General features: G+C 41.0%; 1 protein-coding gene across 1 annotated transcript in view; it reads right to left on the minus strand.

Annotated features, from left to right (window-relative positions):
* Positions 1–579: 579 nt before the first annotated feature.
* Positions 580–24,424, minus strand: part of DHH (desert hedgehog signaling molecule) — a 54,523-nt gene continuing 30,678 nt past the window's right edge. Inside the window, exons 2-3 of the mRNA XM_075265568.1 lie at positions 7,702–7,963; positions 580–5,288 (exon numbers count right to left, since the gene is read on the minus strand). Coding sequence (XP_075121669.1) covers positions 4,660–5,288; positions 7,702–7,963 — 891 coding nt within the window. The 3' untranslated portion in view covers positions 580–4,659. The remainder of the gene's footprint in view (positions 5,289–7,701; positions 7,964–24,424) is intronic.

The raw sequence follows: 24,424 nt of genomic DNA on the forward strand, positions 1-24,424 counted from the left end.
GAATATGATCTACTTACGCATCGTGCACGCTGGGCGAGCATTCAGGGTGTGCCGTCTTCTTCATCCACGCCTCTTCTTCCTCCGATGTCCTGCGGTCCCGTCATCCTCCGATGCTCGCGAACTGACACTGATAAAAAAAAAATGGCCTGGGCGCCTGCGCAGTAGCATGCGGCTTCTACTACGGCTACTGCACATGCGCCCAGGCCATTTTTTTTATATCAGTGTCAGTTCGCGAGCGCCGGAGGAGGACGGGACCCGAGGACATCGGAGGAAGAAGAGGTGTGGATGAAGAAGAAGACACACCCTGAATGCCCGCCCAGCGTGCACGATCCGTAAGTAGATCAGATTCTTTTTTAGGGTTTTATTTCAAAACGGGGGGGGGGGGGGGTGTAGTATAATATACGGTAACTTTAGCGGTGCCTGAATAGCCTTTTTAACGCATATGTGGGGCTCTAGCAGCATGATTTTGCTGAAAGAGCCCCTTTAATGCTTATGATGGGTAATTTCAGTTCTTGGACAAGTAAGCATTTATACACCGCACATACAATGAAAGAGTCGATGTTACCAGTATTGATAAATTATAACATTGTTTATTAACAGAAAACACATTAAATAAGATTGTTAAAAAGATATTAAATTCAGTTTGAACATTCATTGTCTCACATCTACAAAGCTGGAACTTTACATTGACCAAATTAAATTACAATTTATAAGTAGAAAAATATACTCTAAGAATGATTGTGCAGCAGCCGTGTTAAAGCAGATTTCCTTTGGAATGTTACAATAAGACATGATCTAAAAAAATATACTTTTATTCAAGGAACTTGGCAACTCCCTGGAAAACCACACCTCCCACCTTCTGTATTTTTAGTACTAGCGTGTGGCTTGAGCGAGAGTCTGCAGTATTTTCTGAATTCGTCTCTCAGCCCATGAGATTATTCATTTCAAATATGTTAAAATGGAACTCCACCCATTTCTGTAAATGGAAACCCTATACCGATATATTGTGTAAAATATGATCAGAAAAAACAGGATACCTATATGACTGGAAATGTGTAGGGGGATGTTTACGTCTGACAAATCTGCTGCACAAATTTCTTCAACACTGCCCTCATTTGTTACAGCGAAATGTTTTTTTTTTTTTCCGCAGCATGTGCATGGGTTTTACAAACTCTATTCTGATATATGTCACATGTGAATATACCCTCTCTTCAACTTTTGTAATGGAGAATCCATACAAATTTTCATAACACACCCCAGTTAAAAATGGAATTCCAGGAAAAAAAATACATTTTTCAAGCTTTAAATGGTAAAATAATTCACTATGTTCGGCATAAAAATCACTTCTTTTTTTTACTAAAAATTCCTTTCGTAATAAACAGTAATACTCAAGTCACCACCCATATGCTAAATAATAATGTCCGTTATGCTGGGTTCATATCTGCACCGGGTGTCCATCTGGGCGGTAGATCCATTGGGCGAAAAAAATCCTACAAACCTCCATCGGACAGGAGAATGGAGACCCAGTGCAGATATGAAGCTAGCCTTAAATGGGATGTCCCAGGAAGAATAATCCAATCCAGAATTATGAAAATGTTTTATAATGAAACTTATGAAGAAAAGGTAATTGTTTGCCCAGATATTCCAGGAGTAATGTTAGAATTGCGCCACCTGAAGTTTCCGTGATAGCCTTTACTGTGTCCACCACAGTCCAGATGGATATCCATTGCTTCTCTCTCTATTATGCCGTGGAATCTCCTCTGAAGCTGCAGCATCTTCTCTGCTTGTAAGAGAGCAAGGAGATAAGACAGTATTACTACAGTCTCACTTGCTCAGCATTTCCTCCAGAGATGAGACTGCAGCTTCAGAAGCATCGGGCTTACTGCACAAGGAATCCCACTGCAAACTCAGTGGAGCTGAGAAAAAAAGGAAGACAGATAAAATATATCCACTTCTGCACATTTACACTAGGTTCACACTAGCATTAGATCTCCATTGTTCTGGTCTGTCACAGGACCGGAACAACTGAAAAGCAGACCACTAAAATAATGGTAGCAATAGAACCCATCGACTATATTGGGCTCCGTCAGGTGTCCGTCCTTTTAAAACTGATTAAAAACCCTCCATGCAGAACTTTTTCCCCTAATAATTTTCAGGTCTCTATCGGAGACTCCAGCATGGATGTCAACATAGCCTTACAGAGGTGAACACAGTAAAGACTATAGAAACAGGTGATGTTACTCTATTCTGGAGTATTAGGAGATATGACCATTTATGTAAATACAGAATATCTTATAATTATAGGCTGAACTTGTGTATTAAAATATTCTTCTGCGATAACTCCTTAAAGAAAAGAAATCCATATTTATTCCAATCCATATTGAATATCCTTATTGAAGACAATGCTAGTCTTGTATAGATATCCAACCTAGATTCTCTTTGTATCAAGAGCTATCCTCTGGCATGCTCATAGACTGTCATTAGTCAGACATGCCTAGAGAGTGTCCTCATGGTATATATCTGGCTGGTGTAAGGCAACAAACTTTGTTTGCTTTATTTAAGAGTACTCAGTTAACATTTTTATTACAAGTGGATCCTGAAGATAAAACTTATATTGTGAATATAGTATAGGTAATATTATAGCTATTATAACAGAGTCAATGGCAGACATAGGCAACTTATAAGAATATACAATAGTTCGAGTGGAGCGCACCTGACACTGCCTAAGGCTTCATGCACATTGTGGTTTGTAGAATTGTGGAAAATGGAATGGACGCTACATGGCTGGCATCCATGCCCAGTTCCTGTTTTCCACAGACCCTATTAATAGAATAGACGAGACCTAGCTTCAGAAATGGACACTAATAGGTCCTGCTCTGTGTTTTGTAGATTTTTGCTACAGCTCAGACACCGGGATCCGTAAAGTAGCAGTGTACGGGGGGCCATAGACATGAATGGGTCTGTAAACTATATGTAATTACAGAAAAAGATGTGGTTGTGTGCATGAAGCCTAGTCAGAGGGATATATGGCTGATACAGATCACTAACCACTTATAACCAATCTCCATGTCTCTTCTTCACTGGGACGAGTGATGGAAGTGAAGTCAATCTATATTTAGCAAAAAGTGATTTTCATTTACTAATTCATTACTACTTAAAGGAAGTACATCAGCAGATTTGTCCTCTCAAACTATTGAAAGGTGAGTTGCAAACTAGTTATAGAATACCTTAGTGAATGGTAATAATAGTTGTATGTCCAAGAAAAACAAGCTTTAACCAGCCCACAATCTTAAGTGTCCATGGGCATTCCCTAACAGTGATGTGTCCTGGGCTCTCTGCACTGGATACTTCCCAACACTTCCCCTTTTGAGTGACTACTATGGCGGACTCCTGGATGGATACTAAAGAAGTCATTCAAGAGAGAAGCATTCACTGCAGAGAGGATTATAACTCATTTTCTGAGTCACACAACTAGTATGACCATTCACCATTCATGAATGGTCAAAACCGCTGACAGACTCCCTTTTCATATAGACACAAGTATATTTACCAGTGAATAAGCATGGTCCAAATACCAAAGCAGAAAATATACGTTCATGGGTGTAGTTCCCTTATAACAATTTCATTAAATCTCATAATTTACCTTTAATAGTTCCATCTTAAGGCAAGTCCATTTCCTTCTAAGCCTTAGCCCCTTTGTCAAGCAGTATGAAACAATTGGCTTAAATCTACATGTGACATTTTACATCAGAAATGGGGCAACATAAGGTAAAATGCACCAAGCTTGGAGCAAAATATGACAGAACTCTATTGCGACCTCACAAAAGTAAATCTGGGCCACTGTGTTTTGTTGCCCTGTAGTTGGTGCCCACCACTGGAATTCTGCATCCATACACCTTCCATTTGTTAGGACGCCTACTAGAAGATCATAGCAGTTATGGAAATCAAAGTAATAAATAATCAGTGCACAATGACTTTGCTATCTCCTATACTTCTGGCTCAACAGATTTAGGTTTGTAGCTGAACATACCTGGAGATGTATGCATGCAGGTATGGTGGAACAAACGCTGAATACATGAAGTCCTGCCAGGCCAATCCAAGATGGAAGACAATGTAGACGATCATATGATCATCTCACTAGTAGTGCAGTATAGGGACAGTTAACTGATATTTACTGCTAAGCAGTTGCTACACAACACCTAAAACCTCACTAGATAAGGTCAGGATTCCAGACCTAACAAGAAATCATTATATTGCTCACTAGTTACTTGTTAAATGGATTCCACCATAGGAGATCCATGTCATCTGCAGCTGGCTGCATGGGCCAGGATGAAGTAGCATTGACTGTAGTAGCAAAATGACACCTAATATCTACTAATCAGACATCCTCTCACTACTATTCACATGACCCGTTATCCACAAAGATACGTTGGCAGCTTCTTTAGCAGTTTTCATTGAGCATTTGACATATTGCTGATCCATCTGAACAACACAATTATTATTCATTGGCTTTTATGGCACAGGCACTTTGGTATTTGAGGTTCTTTGTAGCTATGGAGCATGTGCAGCATACATGAAGCACCGGATATAAGTCACTGGAGGCCTACAAGACCCTACTTCAGCAGCATTTCCAAATGAGCCAACCTGATACTTGGCACTTTATGGCATTTCCCACCAAAGGACTTTCTTGGCCAGCACATAGAGGAAGTGGCAGTACCAATGAATTCCATCACTGTCTACAAATTCTGGAAATATGGAGAACATATTGTAAAAGAATCTCATAGGGGCAAATGATCTATGTGCTAAGTCATGCCATTCAATAGTTGCATAGCAAGATGTTAGAATGCCATCTACCAGTAGTGTACCATGGACAGTCAGTGGAGCAAGGACCCCTATATCTTCTTGCACAGACACACTAACCACTTTAGATGGTATAAGCTGAGTGCCATTGATGTGAATGTGTACAAAGTCTCCCACCTGAACACGATAGGCATAAATAGGCAGGAAACCTGCCAGCGGGTTTTTGCTTACAAAAAGCAGATGATGCGGTGTCAACCGTAGCCTATAGGGATGTCCTTCAGCTTCAATAACAACAAAGGTGGACAGTTTATTCAGGTCTTTGTGCAAAAATAACAAGATTTCTGTTGCTGTCACTTGTCCTTTCTCATCTGTAGTGAGGACCTTATCACCGAGCTGAACGTCAAAAAGAGGTTTTCTTAGACCACCAACTAGGGTAACCATGGCATTGCCAGGAAAACAGCCACCGGAACGGATTGCTAAGGAGTTGTCTGAAAGAGAACATAGGTAAGTGTCAGAACACATCTTAAAGGTATAGATTTATAGGAGTTTTCCAGGTTCAGAGTACTGATAGAACATTGTTAGGATAAGCCATCTAGATGAGACCAGTGGTGGTCTGACTCTTGTCCAACCAATATAATATTAATGACCTGTCCTATCAATAGGCTACCAATATTCTAATTCCAGCAAACCCATTTCAGGCCAGGGCCCCATATAGCGTAAACGCCTCTATTTTGAGAAAACCGTGCAAACTTTATGTGAAATCGCTGCAGGTAAAAACCGTGATGGGCTTCCACCATGATTTTTCCCACAGCAATTTTTGGCTGCGGCTCACTATGTGGCGCCTCAGAATAAGAGAAAAAGGTAAAAAAATAAATACATTGTGATAATAGGAATAGCACTAACAACCAAATTATGAAAAGCAAATGATAAAATGCAACTATGTCTAGTTTTATATGGAGATTCTGTGTTACATCATGGATGAGCGGTCCTGACATGTCTGTTATGTTAAATAATTGGACTCTTCACAATATAACAATGGAAATATTTTTATAAATATTTGATGCTGTTCCTCTGCCATTCCTCCTAGAAATGTACAAATAAATTCAGAACTTGGTGACATTATCCACTTAGGTCTGGTTCAGATCTGCGTTCGGTATTCCATTCGGGGAGTCCACTTGAGTACTAAACGCATTAAAAAGCAGTGAGCAAAGAAACCACATGGACCCCATAGACTATAATGGGGTGTGTTTTCCGCGCGGTGTCTGCACGAATCATGTTCAAGCAGTACCTTTTTCTCTGCATGATTCTGACTTCGGACTGGTCCGTGTGGTTTCTTAGCTAACCATTTTTTAATGCATTCCGTATTCCGTTCGGGGGCTCCTCAAGCAGACTCCCTGAACGGAATACCAAACGCAGATATGACCCAGGCCTTAGTGCTGATTCATAAATTTGTAGGAGGAATAACAGGGGAACAGGGGAAAAAAATAATAAAAGACATGTCAGAGACAGGTCCTCTTTAGTTACGCCCTGCCTAGATGTCCCTTCAATGCATTCCTCTTTCAATTCATGATATTATTTTCACGTTTGCAAGGTAAAGCATTATAGAGGCTTGTATGTGTCAGTACCCGGTTATCTGTAGTGACGTATTGCATTGTATACCACTGTACTCTTGTCAATGAAAAAAGATATAAAAAGTAAACCTACACTGATAACTGGAACCTGGTGGTTTGCCATAGATGACAATACTGTTGCTATTTGCGCTAGTTTTATACATATTCCTATCTAGATCACAGACTATACTCTATGTAACTGCATGTATACCTCACCTACAGTAACATTCCTAGAATAAAATACTAGGTGAATGATGTTCCACTTTACGTTTTATGTCTTCATTTCAACAGGTAAGTGTAAAAAGAGAAAAAAATATTGAGGTAATTAAAGGGACACAATAGCGGGAACTAAAATAAGATGAGAAGACACAAAGACTGAGAAGACAACAAAGAGCGGCGTGTGAAATGTCGGAGTAAAGATGTGTGAAAACAGAATGATGTGAACTAGTCTCATGGCGCTCAGTAAACACAATCCAGTATTAATCTGGTTTCATTGCTGTATAATGAAGCCGTACACTGTTACATTTCCTTAAGGTGAAGCTTCACATTGTCCACGAGACTGGAACAAGTAGTGACTACAAATAAATGTTATCCTACGGTAACATCTAGGAAACCAGCCGCGTTGAGTATTTTCCTATTATTCTTTAATGGACATGAGTCTTCCTACCTACATGCTTGTAAAGACGTTTGGTGTCCATTTCAATAAACCCCAATGTCCTTGTCACCTAAGAAAGCTGGGTTGGTATTTGGCAGGGTTCTTTCACTAATGATCTAGTTTAGAGGGGCTGTGCAGAATTAGAAAACATGACTGGCAAGTGATCTCATGTCCATCAGTCACATGGCCATACCACAGCTCAGTCCTATTCATTAGAATGGGACTGATATACAGCTTTTCCATGTGACCAACAGATGTGAGGTTACTTACTGAGAAGAAGAATGCAGCCATGTTTTCTAATTCTACACAACTCCTTTAAATGTCAATTTGCTTAAGGGACTAACAAAACGGACAGCATAATTTTGAGTCTGTAACTTTGCTTAGCCTTTCTTCATAGGGAAATGATTCACTTGTGACCATTGTGTGATGTTTCTGTGATGTGATGTCTCTGCACATATCAGTAACTCCTATCTGAGCTCTCTGTATGACTGGATGGAGAGTTGGCTAACTAGTCAAACTTTTTATATATAATTGAACATATTATATTATATTATAACGTAAAGCGATCCTCCTGAAATGTAATCTCAGATATACAGTAGTCAAAGTTTCCAGGTTCTATATCTGTAGGAATGATACCTGCTTTCACAGAGACATGAATGTGTGCTTTCGACTCATAGTAGACCCAGTCAAAGCCAGCTTCAACTGCGAGGCGGGCCAACATGCCATATTTGCTTTTGTCTCGGTCTGAGGTTGTGATGTCAAGTGCACGTCCTTCATAATGCAGGGAATCATGGGAATGGTGGCCGTCCTCATCCCATCCTTCGGTAACCCGCAACCTCACACCTGGCCACATATTCATCACCGAGATAGCCAATGCATTCACTCTGTCCTTGCAGCGCTGCAATGAACAAGAATGACTGGTCAGCAGATACATAACATATATTTAACCTTTACAGCTCTAGAAATAGAGATTATTATAATATGATTAAATGTTCTGAGATAATATATAGTTATTAACTAAGAATACCAAAATATACCTGCCAAATAGAAGCCATAGTGACATGTTTGGCTAATGAAAATCCCAGTTGCATGCCATATACACATTAAAGACATGATGGAAATAGAGCGTAAATAGCATTAACTGGTAAGTCAATGGGCCTTATCATAGTTTCCTACATAAAAGCCACTTATTATTATAAACAAATAATCCAGGACTTGCTTCAGCCCTATCAGAATAGAAGCCTATTGGATCTCTATATCTTAATCTCTCCTTTTTCTCTTTCTTTCTCTGTTCAGTCATTTTTGCCTCGTAACCTTGTGCCTTTGTTTTGCCCTCTCCATTTTTCAATTGTTACCCATGAACAACATGTGCAGACTGATAAATGGTTGCATTTAGGAATTCTGTAACAAAATGCTGTGCCCAAGTAATTTGTTTGGTGCCCATCCTCCACGAGTCACCCACGGGCACAGCCAGTTATCTCTGGTATGCTTGCTCTGCAGTCAGTACCCAGGGACAGTCTTGTGTTTTTCTGATTAGAGATTTTGTCAAGTCAGTCTACAAGACCTGTATATACATAAAATGTATATTATGTGTTCAATATACCATAGCGGGGTCTAGTCAATTTTTTTTCTTATTTCTATTCAAGATACATAGCTAACATTATATTCTCTTTATTGGGTACATATCTCCATTAATGCAAATATCTAAGCATCTGGCCATGTGACAGCAGCTCAATGTATTTGAGAAAACCAATGTGCTCCACAGGTTTACTTATTGTTCAGACCCAACTCGGATTCTGAAGAAATGTGATCTGAATGGTTGCTGGTACCAGTTGGTTAATATCTGGAAACTGCTGACCTCATGGGTCACACTCTGAGTCAGACGATGGTTTCCAAGTCATTAGACTCCAGCGAACATCCATAGGTCAGAGGAGAGTGTGAAGGGGGTAAAGATGTCAGGTACCTCATACAACTCAATAACATGGAAGCACCTCTCTGATCTCAATGGATGTTGACCTTGAGATGGATGAGCTGAAGGAGTGTTTCTCATGTGGCTTTCCAACCATTGACATATGGAATCCCTTCTGAACCATGAAGGTCTCACCCTTATTGTAGGGTCCTTGAATCAGGTTACTGGCACTAGGCTTCTAGTTGAGGATCCTATAACGGGCATTTGGCATTATGTACTGCTGGATCACTTTGTACAAGTTGGCCATCATCACTACCGATTTACCTGTTTCACACAAGAGTCTTATTTCTGACAGTTCTTTTCTTCTTTTTAGTAGTTGGTTGTGAATTTCAGTCTTGCTTTGCCCTTGGATCACCAATGTGGATCAATACAACTTGTAATAGCTAAATGAGATTTACACCCTAAAAAGGAGCTAGAACAGCAGAAGACCCAAAGCTACCAAAACACCTGAAGATTGCCTTTTACAGATTGTGCATTGAGGACCAGGAGCCTTATGTTACACCTCTTCTCAGTTTTTGAGGCTGCTGGAGGAAGAAGTGTAGGAAATAAATTTTTTTGACATCCATTGAGCATCATTTATAAATATTATAACAGACCCTGTCCTTTTGTGTGCCCCTTATGGCCACTATGTGGTTTACTTCTATTGGCTAATTTCAACACAATAACGTGCCATGTTAGAAAGCACGTTATACTAGAGATGAGTGAAACAAAGCTGCCAAAGTGGAATTCGATTCGAATATCAGGAAATATTTGATTTGCATCAATTCTGGATTTCCTCATGCTTTATGGTAACGAATCACATTTTTTCTGCAAATGGTTGTTAATGTTAGTACATGGGGCAAGGAACTCTGGTAACGTGGGATCACCCACCATGCCATGAATGCAGCCAATCAGCAGCCAGTTCTGTGACGTCACAGCCCTTTAGCCCCTTCGTGATTAGCTGTAACTGACACATCAAAGACATACTGATAGGGAATTTAGATTGTGAGTCCTATATGGGACAGTGAATGTCAATGTCTGTAAAGCGCTGCAGAATATGATAGTGCTATACAAGTAAGCATAATAAATAATAATAATAATAAATAAATAAAATAAATAACTGACAGCTAACACACTACTCCATAACCCCCGGTCAGAGCACAGCTCCAATCATGGGATTTAACCCCTTAGATGCCACGGTCAAACATGACGGTGGCATCCAAGGGGTTCCACCATGCTACTATATGTCCCCCTTAGCACCCCCTGTGGCTAGATCGGGGTGACTATATGCTTTTTGTCAGTGACCCTAGCCTGCTAGTAGCCCCCAGTACCTGGTTGATCCTGCCCAGAAGTGAAGAAGTCAGTCTATGTGTCTGAATAGGCCGACTTCCTCTATATACTGCAATACCCATGTATTATCTATAGTGCTGAACAAGCGATCAGTGCATCATTGGTTCAGGTCCCCTAATGGGACATCAGAAAAAATCTCTAATTATAATGTAGTGCATTTTTTAAAGTCAAGTTAGATGTGGAGGATGCTTGCATAACAAATTTGTGACTATTTAAAAAGTTGCATACAGTGAGTTAGGTGTGCATCTATGGAATTTCTAAGCCACATCCACATTTCAAGTCACAAAATTTGCTAAAACATGAATTATGTAAACATGGACCCAACATTCTCAAGAATGGCTCAAGTACTTCAGAAATCCATAGCATATATGGCATCTTGGCAGGTATTGAAAATGTGTAGCTCATATACCTACTCTATATTTGTGTGTACATGTCCATGGCCACAGTGCGTGTCACCTAATTTGACTTTTGATCACTTTCTGCTACAAAAAGGGGCTTTCATGTATGAGTCCATAAACTTCTTTATTAAACAAAATATTGCCATGAATGCCTGAATGGCATTAAGTTCCCTGTCCCATCACTCCCAGTGCTCATACCACACGGCTCAATGACTTCACTTTAATAGCTGGTCATTAATTAACTTGTGTCTATGCAAATTTCTGATTTGGAATGTTGAAAATCTCAAAACTCTTGAGATTTTTCTTCTTGCAACACTCCCACTAATGGCATTCTTCTAGTAATACCCTACACGTAATATGCAATGTTCCTCATGTTCACAGAAAATTTGCAAAAAAACTCCTTCCTCCAAGTCATAGTTGTGGTGCTATATATCACTTGCTATAGTAAAAATACATCATTTAGTAAATATGGGTGAGCAAACATTATATGTAAATAGCACAATTATATTAGTATTATTGGGATGTACATACAAGATTGAAGGATTCATGATAAATTCAAAACCTCCAGATGTTGAGTACACCAGAATCTCTAAAATAACATCCTTATAAGATAAGATAATCTAAAGTTTGCAATACAGAGTAGATATATACCAGCAGGACTCTCCAATTTCATCAGGAGCAGGTCCTGTCAGGGGCGCACGTCAGGGGAGATAAGTTGTATTATAACTGCAATATCCGATTCTTTTGAGGGGGTTAAGACACTGCCCAAAACTTTTCTGCCGTCTCCCTGCTTGGAACAAATAGACACCACTGTCGCTGACACTGGGTTCATACCAGCTCCCGATCTCTGTTTTCAGGTTTCTGTCTTCTGCTGACAGAAGACGGAAACCTGGCAGACCGTGTCTGGCCGTGAGTGCCGGTAAGCATTTTGTGGTCTCCGCGGCGACACTGTTTTTTTTTTACCGGACATAAAGTCCTGCATGTCCCACTTTGTGTCTGGTTAAAAAAAAAACGGTTTCGCCGCGGAGAGCACAAAACGCTCACAGGCGCTCATCGCTGGACACTGCAGGTTTCCGACTCCTGTCCAGTTTCTCGGGCAGGAAAGGGAAACATGCAAAACGGAGACCGGGGCGCAGATGTGAACGAGCCCTGACCTGATTTTTTTCAATACCCCGACAACTTATATTGAACTCAAAGACAGTCCACATTTTTACTAACTACTTTACTTTACTATTTTAGAAAACCACAATAAAAAATAAATCTGTATATAGCTCAGAAAACCGATTTGGATACATCAGCAACTTTCACTGTAAAAAGTAAAATTCTGAGACTTACAACCCCAACAACTGGTACAAGTGTCTCCAGCTTCTAAAAATCAAGGACAATGTTTTTCATGGACATTGGAAAAAAAGCTGTTGCAGACTGACCAGGAATTCATGTACGGCTGGCAACATTCGACCAACAGGTATAGTATGTAATGTGTATGGTCAGGGTTAGTCTCTCCCTGATCACACATTTATTAGTTCTGTGGGTGGAAAGGAGAGCGATTGTTCTGATGGCCCTTGGTGCTCCGTCACTGTCACTTCTCTCCATTTAGAGAATACAGCAGCGGCACATGACACCTATATTTTTTGTATATTTTTTTTACCAATATATGAGAATTATAGTCTATTGCGCCAATTTATTAAGAATGGTGTTTTGCGTGCCGATCTTAATTTCTTACAAGATGTGCCATAATCATTATGAAGCTTAGCCTTTTAAGGCTAAGGCCCCACGTTGCAGAAACGCAGCGGTTTTTGTTGAGGATTTTGCTGTGTTTTTTTTTTTATCCAAAGACAGGAGTGGATTGAGTAGAAGGTAGAAGTATAAGAACTTCCTATATTTTTCCCATTCCCTTTATAGTCATTCTTGACTTTGGCTCAAAAATTTGCAGCAAAATCTGTAACAAAAAAAACTGTGTTCCTGCAACGTGGGGCCCCAGTTTAAAGCCAGGGCTCCACGTACCGGAAACCGGAAAAAACGGAAAAATTACAAAAATTACATGCAAATAACATGCCCACTTTGCGTTTAAAACTGCAGCGCGGACACGCTGCGATTTCTAAAACCGGCACAGTTTTGGAAATCGCAGCATGTCAATTACATCTACAGAATCGCCGGCGGCTTTCCCGTAGATATAATTATGACAGAAAGTCCGTGGAGGAAAACTCAGTGAACTTTCTGTTCAAAGCGCTTTACCACGGTGTTTCCGACCCGTGTGGCCTTAGCCAAAAACTGTATATCTGGTGCATCTTGGGAAATCCATACCCTGGAACTAAAATTTACAGGTTTTTGCAATATTTTTTACTTGTAAGTGACCTTATATGTAACATCTATCTATCACCACTCACCAGGCTATACCTTATAAATAGCCAATCACCGAATGCTTATTCAGTATGAAGAACATAGAGTGTATAAGGGTAAAGCATATTACTATGCCGACCATTGTCTAACCTTGCTCATATGTTTATAACCAATATCTGCCAGCTATTTCTGTTGGTCATAGTGAAATGTGAGTTAGGCTAAGTTCACATCTGCACTGGAGTCTCTGTTGGACTATGCTGGAGAAACACCAGAAGTGGGAACAGAATAAAGTCTCTTTTCTCTCCACTGGTTTCAGTATGAAATGGCAGACACTCTGTGGACCCCATTATAGTCAATGGGGTCCACCGGTGTCCACTGTTTTAGTGGTCAGGCTCTATGTCGTTCGGGCCACCCAGTGGAGAACATTGAGGGAGAGCCAAGCGCAGATGTGAACCTAGCCTCATAGTGCTTTTGTATAGGTCAGGGGTATTCTATAAGCACTACATAGTCAATATATACATGCCACATATAACAATTCCGATTGGACATGAGGTCACCTAGTTTGAATTGTAAGGTGTGATACTATAAATATACAAATTACTGTGGGACTTGTTCTAGAGATGATTCATGAGTCTTATCTGTTTTTTATTCGGTCAAACTGTCCCTATCCCAAAGGGTACTAAAGAATTGAACACTTAGGCCGGGTTCACACGATGTATTATGGCACGTAATGTGTTACGTAGACGGCTCGGGAGCTTTTGCGGGCCGTATACGCTCCCATTGTTTTCAATGGGAGCCGGTACCGTATACGCGGTGCTATTTTGCGGCCGTGATTTTGCGGCGGCAATACATCGTGTGAACCCGGCCTTAAAGGCAATAAGGTAAGATCCCATTTTGGGATCATAATGAAGTGGTACCATAACCCTAGCCATAGCCCTCATACATATGTCCAATACTTGCCACCATGTTGATTTGACTGGTCCATCCAAAATCAGTGGGTTCAGCAAATTAAATGTGTATGACCACCTATAATTGCACAAGTATATATTATTTGTATAAATTATTTTAACAGAGTCCAGATAGTTTGCAAACTAAGTCATTTTCTAATGGATCTGTCACAAAATTTATCAGACATGCTAAAAAAAAATCTGTGTATGGCCGATATCACTCTCAGGGCCAGTTGCCAATTAGTCACCACCAAGTGAGTGGGAGAAATAGATTCACTCCTGTTTTCTTTCCTGGCAACTCTCACACAACATCCTACACATCTACCAAAGAAACACATCTTGTCCTAAGAATATGAGTCCATATATTATATGTGTACTTAGTATTCAGATATTTTGGGGCGGCTTTCTGGACACTTTAGAATGTGCATGATCATGAATTTATTTGCATTTGTCTTCTACCTCTTTGGAGGTACCCATGATAATACATCTGCAGATACTACTCCCACGTGCAGGGGTGTATTGAAAATACGGTACGGAAACGGTAGGGGAATCAAATTCCTCTTGTTCTCTAGTTTTGATCAAGACCAAGGTATTGCACCCGGGGGGCACCCGTTTTCACAGATACCTCATACGTTTGAGTCTATGAAGAGATATGTGAATAAGGACAATAATAGAGCATGACCTATATTTTGACAGTCCAGTATAACAAAGGCTGTCACGGCCAATATTCACTGTTGTGTGAATATAGTGTAATGTAGCTGTGGTGCTGTTTGTGAAGATACATTAAGAATCTGCAGAGATCATGACCCCTTGATATTCTTATCTGTGTATTCCTGAAACTGAAGCCTTTAACATAGCTCATTACCTCCTGAACATGGGTGCAGGTCTAGGGGGTACCAAGCGGATGTGGTTATATTCTGAATAGTTGCATGGTGGGCCCTACAACCATTGTCTCTGGTGGACCCAAGAAGTCCCAGTCCAACATGACCAGGACAGATTGCAATTGACTGGAAGTAAACAGTGAAGGTTCCTACACAATGACTGCAAGCAATGATATTGAACCAAGAAGTACATTGGAAAGTTGTTTTACTTTTCATTATACAAAGTCTAACCTTTTTTTACTGAAACTGTAACACTCTTTTATGCTTACTATGATCAGCAATAACTTGGCGGTTGGCATTGGAGTACCGGAAACTCCTGGCCCACAGGGCATGCAGAAAGAGTGGCTCAGAGAGCTATTAATAATAGTAATCTACTACTATGGAAATAAATGGGTAACTGAAGAACTTGTACATTGTAGTACATTGTAGTTGATCATTTCCAGAGGGACACAATAAAAGACCCATTGCTAGCGCATGCTGTGTTATTTTGGCCTAGATTGTTACGCTTCATATAAAATCTGTATGTATAATTTTGTATATTTTATAAATTGTTTTTCTCTGACACTACACAGTTATAAAACCTCCCAGTAATACCTGATCAAGGCAGCCATTGTATTAATACTCCCCTCTATGAGCCAGAATGGGGAGGTCACGGCTAGTTGAATCCATTACTGGGCCTTAGTCCCACCCCATAATTTAATGTCCCCCTAAGTGTCCTCACATATTGCCCATAGATAGTGGCCATAGTGACCATAGATATATATTATATGTAAATGAAAAAAGTTATAACCTGGGGCTCTGCTCTGTAAGAAGGTCTCATGTTTTGGTGGACATAAACTGCTTATAAAGTCAATGGACAGCCATTCATTTCAGAGGTAACATCAGCAGAAGTTGTTTCCCAAGCTCAAGAAGGGGTTGTCCTTTTGAGACAACACTTTTAGGCTTTGTTAATTCTTTGATCAAGTTTTTTCTTTTTTTGGTTACATCATAAGAGAAGAAAAGTGAAAAAGGAAAACAGGGTCCCAGATTTGTCTTATTATGGCCACTAGAGATGAGCGAATAGTATTTGAAACTTCAGTTTCAAATACCTCGCTCCATAGGAATGAATGGGAGCGGCCGCGACCCCTTGCAGTTCGCCCACTCCGATTCATTCCTATGGGAGCGAGGTATTCAAAACTAGAGTTTCGAATAGTATTCGCTCATTTCTAATGGCCACCAATAGTGGCTATTGGACCTTATGAAAAAGTTGTCCAGCCATATGATATTCTTAGGATAGGTCATTAATATCGGATTAGTTGATAGCTGATTAGTTGGAGTGTCAGACCAGCATTGATCTTATATTGTCGACCTATCCTAAGAATAGGTCATCAATATCTAAAGCTTTAACAGTCGCATTAACTTATAATGGAGACTATCAGGTTCTTCCAGGTTCTGTCATTTTAGCAACGTGGGATACTGATAGGACATCAGTATAAGATTGGTCAAAGTCCAAAACCCAGACCCTACATCAGTCAGCTGTATACCAGGTATACAGGTACAGTCCTATGAAAAAGTTTGGGCACCCCTATTAATCTTAATCATTTTTAGTTCTAAATATTTTGGTATTTGCAACAGCCATTTCAGTTTGATATAGCTAATAACTGATGGACACAGTAATATTTCAGGATTGAAATGAGGTTTATTGTACTAACAGAAAATGTGCAATATGCATTAAACCAAAATTTGACCGGTGCAAAAGTATGGGCACCTCAACAGAAAAGTGACATTAATATTTAGTAGATCCTCCTTTTGCAAAGATAACAGCCTCTAGTCGCTTCCTGTAGCTTTTAATCAGTTCCTGGATCCTGGATAAAGGTATTTTGGACAAACAATTCAAGTTCAGTTAAGTTAGATGGTCGCCGAGCATGGACAGCCCGCTTCAAATCATCCCACAGATGTTCAATGATATTCAGGTCTGGGGACTGGGATGGCCATTCCAGAACATTGTAATTGTTCCTCTGCATGAATGCCTGAGGATTTGGAGCGGTGTTTTGGATCATTGTCTTGCTGAAATATCCATCCCCGGCGTAACTTCAACTTCGTCACTGATTCTTGAACATTATTCTCAAGAATCTGCTGATACTGAGTGGAATCCATGCGACTCTCAACTTTAACAAGATTCCCGATGCCGGCATTGGCCACACAGCCCCAAAGCATGATGGAACCTCCACCAAATTTTACAGTGGGTAGCAAGTGTTTTTCTTGGAATGCTGTTTCTTTTTGGACGCCATGCATAACGCCTTTTTTTTATAACCAAACAACTCAATTTTTGTTTCCAAAATGAAGCTGCCTTGTCCAAATGTGCTTTTTCATACCTCAGGCAACTCTATTTGTGGCGTACGTGCAGAAACGGCTTCTTTCTCATCACTCTCCCATACAGCTTCTATTTGTGCAAAGTGCGCTGTATAGTTGACCGATGCACAGTGACACCATCTGCAGCAAGATGATGCTGCAGCTCTTTGGAGGTGGTCTGTGGATTGTCCTTGACTGTTCTCACCATTCTTCTTCTCTGCCTTTCTGATATTTTTCTTGGCCTGCCACTTCTGGGCTTAACAAGAACTGTCCCTGTGGTCTTCCATTTCCTTACTATGTTCCTCACAGTGGAAACTGACAGGTTAAATCTCTGAGACAACGTTTTGTATCCTTCCCCTGAACAACTATGTTGAACAATCTTTGTTTTCAGATCATTTGAGAGCGGGCTGTCCATGTTCGGCGACCATCAAACTTAACTGAACTTGAATAGTTTTGTAGAAAGAAATGGTCCAAAATACCTTCATCCAGGATCCAGGAACTGATTAAAAGCTACAGGAAGCGACTAGAGGCTGTTATCTTTGCAAAAGGAGGATGTACTAAATATTAATGTCACTTTTCTGTTGAGGTGCCCATATTTTTGCACCGGTCAAATTTTGGTTTAATGCATATTGCGCATTTTCTGTTAGTACAATAAACCTCATTTCAATCCTGAAATATTACTGTGTCCATCAGTTATTAGATATATCAAACTGAAATGGCTGTTGCAAACACCAAAATATTTAGAACTAAAAATGATTAAGATTAATAGGGGTGCCCAAACTTTTTCATAGGACTGTATATATATCATGTTTTGGTTGACATAAACTGTTTTAAAGTCAATGGACAGCCATTAATTTCAGAGGTAATGTCAGCAGAAACAGGTTCCAGGTGTGGAGCCCTGACTGACTAGATACTGTTGACCTATAGCGTGCACAGGTCATCAGTATCCAACTTTGCTAGGTCCTGGACAACCCCTTTAAGTCTTGAACCTTTCACAGATCTTATTGCAGTCCTTGCCCTTGTCCTTGCTTTAGACAATCAGAAATTGACCATCTGCACAATACACCCCACACATATTCAATAGTGACTCGTGTTGCTTTTTGTGGCCTAGTTACCAAAAAAATTCAGTTACTGAAGTACAAACTAAAGCTCAAAGGTCGGTCAGTTATGGTTACATAGATTTGATAGAACTCTCAAGAACAGAAAATAACATATAATAAAATATTGTAGGTATACCTTACCTAACAACTAAACACACGTTGAATAAATCAGTAGTATACATACTGTGTGCACATGGGGGTATTTCTGCCCATTCTATAACATCACATTTAGCAGCTTTCCCCTCGGCAGGCTCTATCTGTAGTTTGCAGTTCTGCATGAGTTTGTTCATGGAGAATAGTTGTCATGCAATGAACACAGTAAGTAGAGAAGAATCTGGTCCATCATTGTTTCTATCAAAATTACAAATGGCCCAAAGATCATGTATATAGTATGTATATAGAGATATATAGAGAATTATTAACCTGTATTGATATTAATAAAGTGCTTTGGTTATTATGTACATATCTTATTTAGCTCTAGCATCACACTAAATCTGTATTTCTGCTGCTTTCTCTCTCTATTTGCTCACTCATCTTCCTCCCATCTCCATGGACCTCTAAATACTTGTGAACTCTGAGTCTTGTAACCTGCAGTCTGCCTCAAGGCTGAGTAGAATTTTCAGAGTGAAAGTCAGTTTAGCAGAGGGAGAGGCAGCAAGAAAACAGCCTGGTAAGAACAGATAGGAATATTTTGCTCTGAATAGATATAGCAAAAAAGTTTGTTGAAAGTTAGTTTCCATTTAAAGGTATGCTTGCTCAGTGAAAATACATGTTGGAAAATTAGATGTGAATTTTTGCTCCAGAGCCTTGGTATCTGCATAGCTGGTATCTTGGTATGATCTGCGCTGAAGATTTTCTTTGCAATGCATAGGTTGCAAACTGTGGGAGACCTGAAGTCTTCCTGCAGGTGAGCCACAGCAAAATTCACCCAATTTTGTGGTTGTCAATGGAACATGCAGAAGCATTTTCACTGTGTGTTACCCTAACCTTAGGGTTTTTTTTAAATAATTCATAAAATACAATAAATAGAAACTTTTATCCAGCATAGATAGTGTTACTGATAATGAGACTATGTGAGTGCAAACATTTGGGAACAATGGCATTACCCTCCTTGGGCAAATATTACCGCAGAATTAACATCTGTCCCACTCTCTTTGAAAATTAACAGTTTCTTATTTTCTTGGAGGCCTCTGAAGAGGGAGGTAAAATGGGTGTTGGTTAACTGTTTATTGACTTCAGGTTTATCTAGCCTTGCAGGAGAACAAAGGGCAGTTCTAAGGAATTTCATACACAATGTTCTAATAGTTCATAGTATGATGGAATATCATAGTATCTGAATATCGATTTTGAGCACATTATTTTTTATTGAGTTCTTTCACTCTATAGTAGGTTTAACCCACTTCAGTACCTACGTTACTAAAGGTATTACATGGGCTGTAGAAATGAATGCATGACAGGGTATGTTAGTATTGTACTACTATGCAAATAGATCATGCAGTAATAGTAAAACAAATGTACTTCACTATATGTCAGCATACCTCCCAACTTCTGAAGAGTAGAAAGAGGGACAATATGTGCGGCGTGCGCAGCAAATTTGGATCCGCCCACTTTTATGGTGACTCCGCCCATTCTCATTCATTTTTCATGTGCTCCCACACAGTATAATCCTCCCACAGTCACCCGTAAATTATATGTCCCCCCTCCATCTCTCCCCCAGTTTCATGTCCCCAGGGGTGAACCTGCGTGTTTCGCCGCCCGAGGTGGAAGACAGAAAGCCGCCCCCCCCCCTGGGAGGAGGGGGCGGAGCGGAGCAAAGGGGGGCAGAGCGAAGGGGGCATGGCAGAGCGGCGTTAGCAGGCAGAGAGCAGGCACGGAGAGGACCTGCTCTCTGCCTGAGCGTGAGGGGAGGCCGCTGGAGCAGCGCTGCTCCAGCGGCCTCCCCAATCCACCGCTTGGTAACGCTAAGCCAGTCCAGGACAGCTTGTAGTAAGCAAAAATGCCGCCCTCCCCGGGGCCCTGGCATAGCGCTGCCTGAAGCGTTCGCTTCAGGTCGCCTCATGGAGGGTGCGGCACTGCCTATCCCCCCCAGTTTCATGTCCCCCCATCTCTTCCCAGTTTCATGCTGTTCTTCCCCCCTTCATCTGCCCCAGTGTCATGCCGTTCCCCCCTTCATTTTTCCCAGTGTCATGCTGTTCTCCCCTCCCTCATCTGCCCCAGTGTCATGCCGTTCTCCCCCTCTTCATCTGCCCCAGTGTCATGCCGTTCTCTCCCTTCATCTACCCCAGTGTCATGCCATTCTTCCCCCTTCATCTGCCCCAGTGTCATGCTGTTCTCCCCCTCTTCATTTGCCCCAGTGTCATGCTGTTCTCCCCCTCTTCATCTGCCCCAGTGTCATGCCGTTCTCCCCCCCTTCATCTGCCCCAGTGTCATGCCGTTCTCCCCCTTCATCTGTCTCAGTGTCATGCCGTTCTTCCCCCCTTCATCTGCCCCGTGTCATGCTGTTCTCCCCCCCTTCATCTGCTCCAATGTCATGATGTTCTCCCCCCTTCATCAGCCCCAGTGTCATACCGTTCTCCCCCCCACAAGAAAAATGGCCGCTTGCACAGTATTGTAAGCGGCCATTTTCTTGTGGCCGCGAACATGCGCAGTCGGCTTTTCCCTAGGCCTGAGGCCTAGAAGTTGGAAGACACCACCGGAAGAAGATGAGGTGAAGACCTCGTTCCAGAAGAAGATGGAGGTGGCACTGGAGAGTTCTCTGGCAGTATTGGGGACGCCCCCAGTGCTGTTTAAGTGCTGAGGCCCGCCCCCAGTGATGCAAAAGAACTCATTTACATACCGAGAAAAAACGGAATTTCAAGCGAACGGCGGCGCGGAGAAAACAACAAAAGGTAGGAGAAGAATAGCCTTTCTTAGGGCTCGTTCACATCTGCGTTGTCCTCTCCGTAATGCAGGTTTTCGTTTCCTGCATAAAACAGAGCAGGATACGGAAACCTGCAGGAGTCTTTCTCACCCATTCATTTGAATGGGTGAGAAAGCTGTCCGGACGTGAGCGGCGGTGAGCGTTTTGCACTACTCTGTGTCCGGATTAAAAAATCCAGTTTTGTGGCGGAGAGCCTAAAACGCTCACCCCCGCTCACGGCCGGACCCGGTCTGTGCTTTTCGTCTTCTGGCATGCAGAAGACAGAAAGCACAGAACGGAAAGTAGAACGCAGGTGTGAACCTAGCGTTAAGGTTATTCCATCGTGTTAGAAAAAAAGGGTTTGAAAGATAGGATCCCTTTAACTAAAGATGGGCATATTGGTTCATATGGAGCTGGGTTCGACCCGAATATTCCAAATTGTTTTTTTACAAAACCAAATAAATGGAGATCCGTCTCAAACAAACTAATATGGCCACCACATTATACTCTAGTGTCTCTTTAGCCCAGCGTATAATGGGTGGAGGCACAGATGAGGTAAAAAAAAAATTAAAAATTAACATTCATACTCCCCTTCTGTTACCTTTTTTGGGCCTCTCTGCGGTCTGCAACGCTCTCCAGGTGACGTTCGGCCAAACAATCTTTTTAGGGAACACTTAGTGTCTTTTACAACTTTTTGGCATTTGATTCTGTAAAAGGCTCTAAAAGTATGGGAAAAGCCAAATAAAGCAACAGACTAGACATTATAGCATCTACCAGGTCCATACTAGTATTTTCAGAGATGAGTATAACATGGCCAAGAGCCACATGCATTGTCCTTACTAAATATAGATCTTTGTAGATTTCTTTTCTATTTTGCAATAGTCTTCAGTAGAATGAGATCACACAATGTTATTTTAGCATGGCCTCATAGAGAAGTATCCTGTGTGTACCACCAACATTCCATTTCCTTCTCGATAAAAACCCCTTTGTTGATACATTTCAAAGCCCCGCGGTCCTGTGTTTTTTTCACTCTGATTGGCTGTTATGTCTTCTTGTTTGATACCCAATCTACAACAAAGGAAGCAGAGGCAATGGTGACTCTTGCCATCTATTAAAATAGTGCAGATTGAACTCAAACAGTGGTGACTAGAACTTTCTTCCTACTCTCACCAAACTACAATATAAGGATGACAGCAGTTTCCTTCAACTTCACTATGTCTTCCTTCCTCTCATCATCTTTAGCAAACTTTGCCTTTCACAAAGTCAATGTGCATTTGTATATGCTGTGTGGACTAACCCTCTTCATTGAGTAGGGTACTCCTCTGAAAGACCATTTTTATTGCAATTTTGGGAGACCATCTGAAAACATTTCACTGTATATAAAACCACTTTCAAAAACATTAGGTTGCCCAATGATGTCTGGTTTTATTGCCATAACCGTAATATATCCGACTATAGCTTATGTGTAAACTGGGGGCTCATAAGACAAAATTCTGTTGTCTAATACACACTTCCTTACTTGACAGGAAGCAGTCACCTGTCTCCATACCTTGGAAACCTACTTCAACTTCGAAAGTTTTCGGAGAATGGTAAGACACTTCCTGTGTCAAAGCTAGCACAAATAAGAACAACAGGTCTATTCCTCGGCCTTTCCATTCATTTAGTAGGTATAGTATGAAACCTAGGAATATTATGGCATGTGCCCTTCTCATCTTTGGATTAAAAAAAAAAATCAAATAAGTATCTTTTGCAAGTATGTAAACCAGCCCCTCACATCTGAACTGCTTCGGCTCCATAGATACATTAGCTATAAACCACCAAAAATATATCCACAGTTAACATTCTTTACTGATTTGTGCCCCTGAGTCTATACCTTCTCCTTCATTTGTTTTCCCATTCTCCTCCCATCCAGTTGAACATTTTGTCCATGTGTGTTTTCTTGTTGCCCTCGTCCCATTTGTAGTGGACAAGCTTACTATACAATATCAGCAACAATGAACGGAGCCAGCACACCATGCATAAATCTAAACTCTAGCTTTATTCAATCATCAGTAGACAAAGGCAAAGACCATCTCTGATGAATTTCTCTGCCAACTGGCCTATGGCTTTTATTAAGAGTCCACAAGTGGGAAGTATTAGGTAAGAACTTGCCAACCAATGGATTGCTCATTATACCAGTTAGGTCTTGTTGTTTATAGTCGGATTCAAGCTTCTGCACATGACCATGTGCTAACCGACTGCCGTGAATTAAATGCACAGGCGGAACATGGGGGATTTCACCCGTGTGGTACCTGTGCACTGGCCATGCTACATGGCCCATTTCATTCAATGAGTAGAAGCCGCAAAATCGGACAGCAATAGGACCTGTTCCATATTTTGCAGCCAGGACTGTCAGTCCTCACACATGACTGTGTAATTCACGGTTATGTATAGGGTCCGTAGAAATGAATGGGTCAGTGTGCTATGTGGGAAAAACCCGGACAGAACACTGACCATTCATACGATTGTGTGCAAGGGGGCTAAGACTGTAGAATAATGAATGAAAGACTTGCAGCTAAAAATGTGATCACTAACATATGTCCACCCCCAGTAAAACTTTATGGTGCTGTATGGTTCAGCATCAAACTTTATCCTCTAGTTTTTCTTTCAGAACTTTCCAATAGCCTCATACCAAAAATAAATCATTTGATAGAGTTTCATATATGACCCAATGCTGTGTAATAAGTGTTTGTAATCCGTGAAGAATAACCAATGCAGTGTAGTTTGTTTACGTGGGTATACATAACGTGTGCTTAAATACTTCTTGTGGTGGTGTCGGGAATCAGTGGGTTACTGTACATATGCAGCTGCAGTCCATTGAATAAGCCTTATGTTGTCTTGTTATCCTATTGTAAACTGGCATCACCTCCTCCTACACGCTGCTCGGTCAGTGACTGTCTACCAAATATCTTTCTCTGCAATCCCTTCCAGTGCACACAGCCAGCACAGGCGGAATGTTGATGGATGTTGATTTTTTTGATAGTTCAGAGTTATTCTGTGCTAGAACAATGGCCTTTGTTCAGTGTGACTTTCTGAGCTGGCCGCAGGTTTTTGTCCTTCGAGTTCAAACTGCATTTCACACATCCTCTTGTTATCCTCCCACAGACAGGAGGTGCAGAAATGAGG

This window comes from Leptodactylus fuscus, chromosome 2 (assembly GCF_031893055.1).
Source record: "Leptodactylus fuscus isolate aLepFus1 chromosome 2, aLepFus1.hap2, whole genome shotgun sequence".
NCBI classification, from domain to species: domain Eukaryota; kingdom Metazoa; phylum Chordata; class Amphibia; order Anura; family Leptodactylidae; genus Leptodactylus; species Leptodactylus fuscus.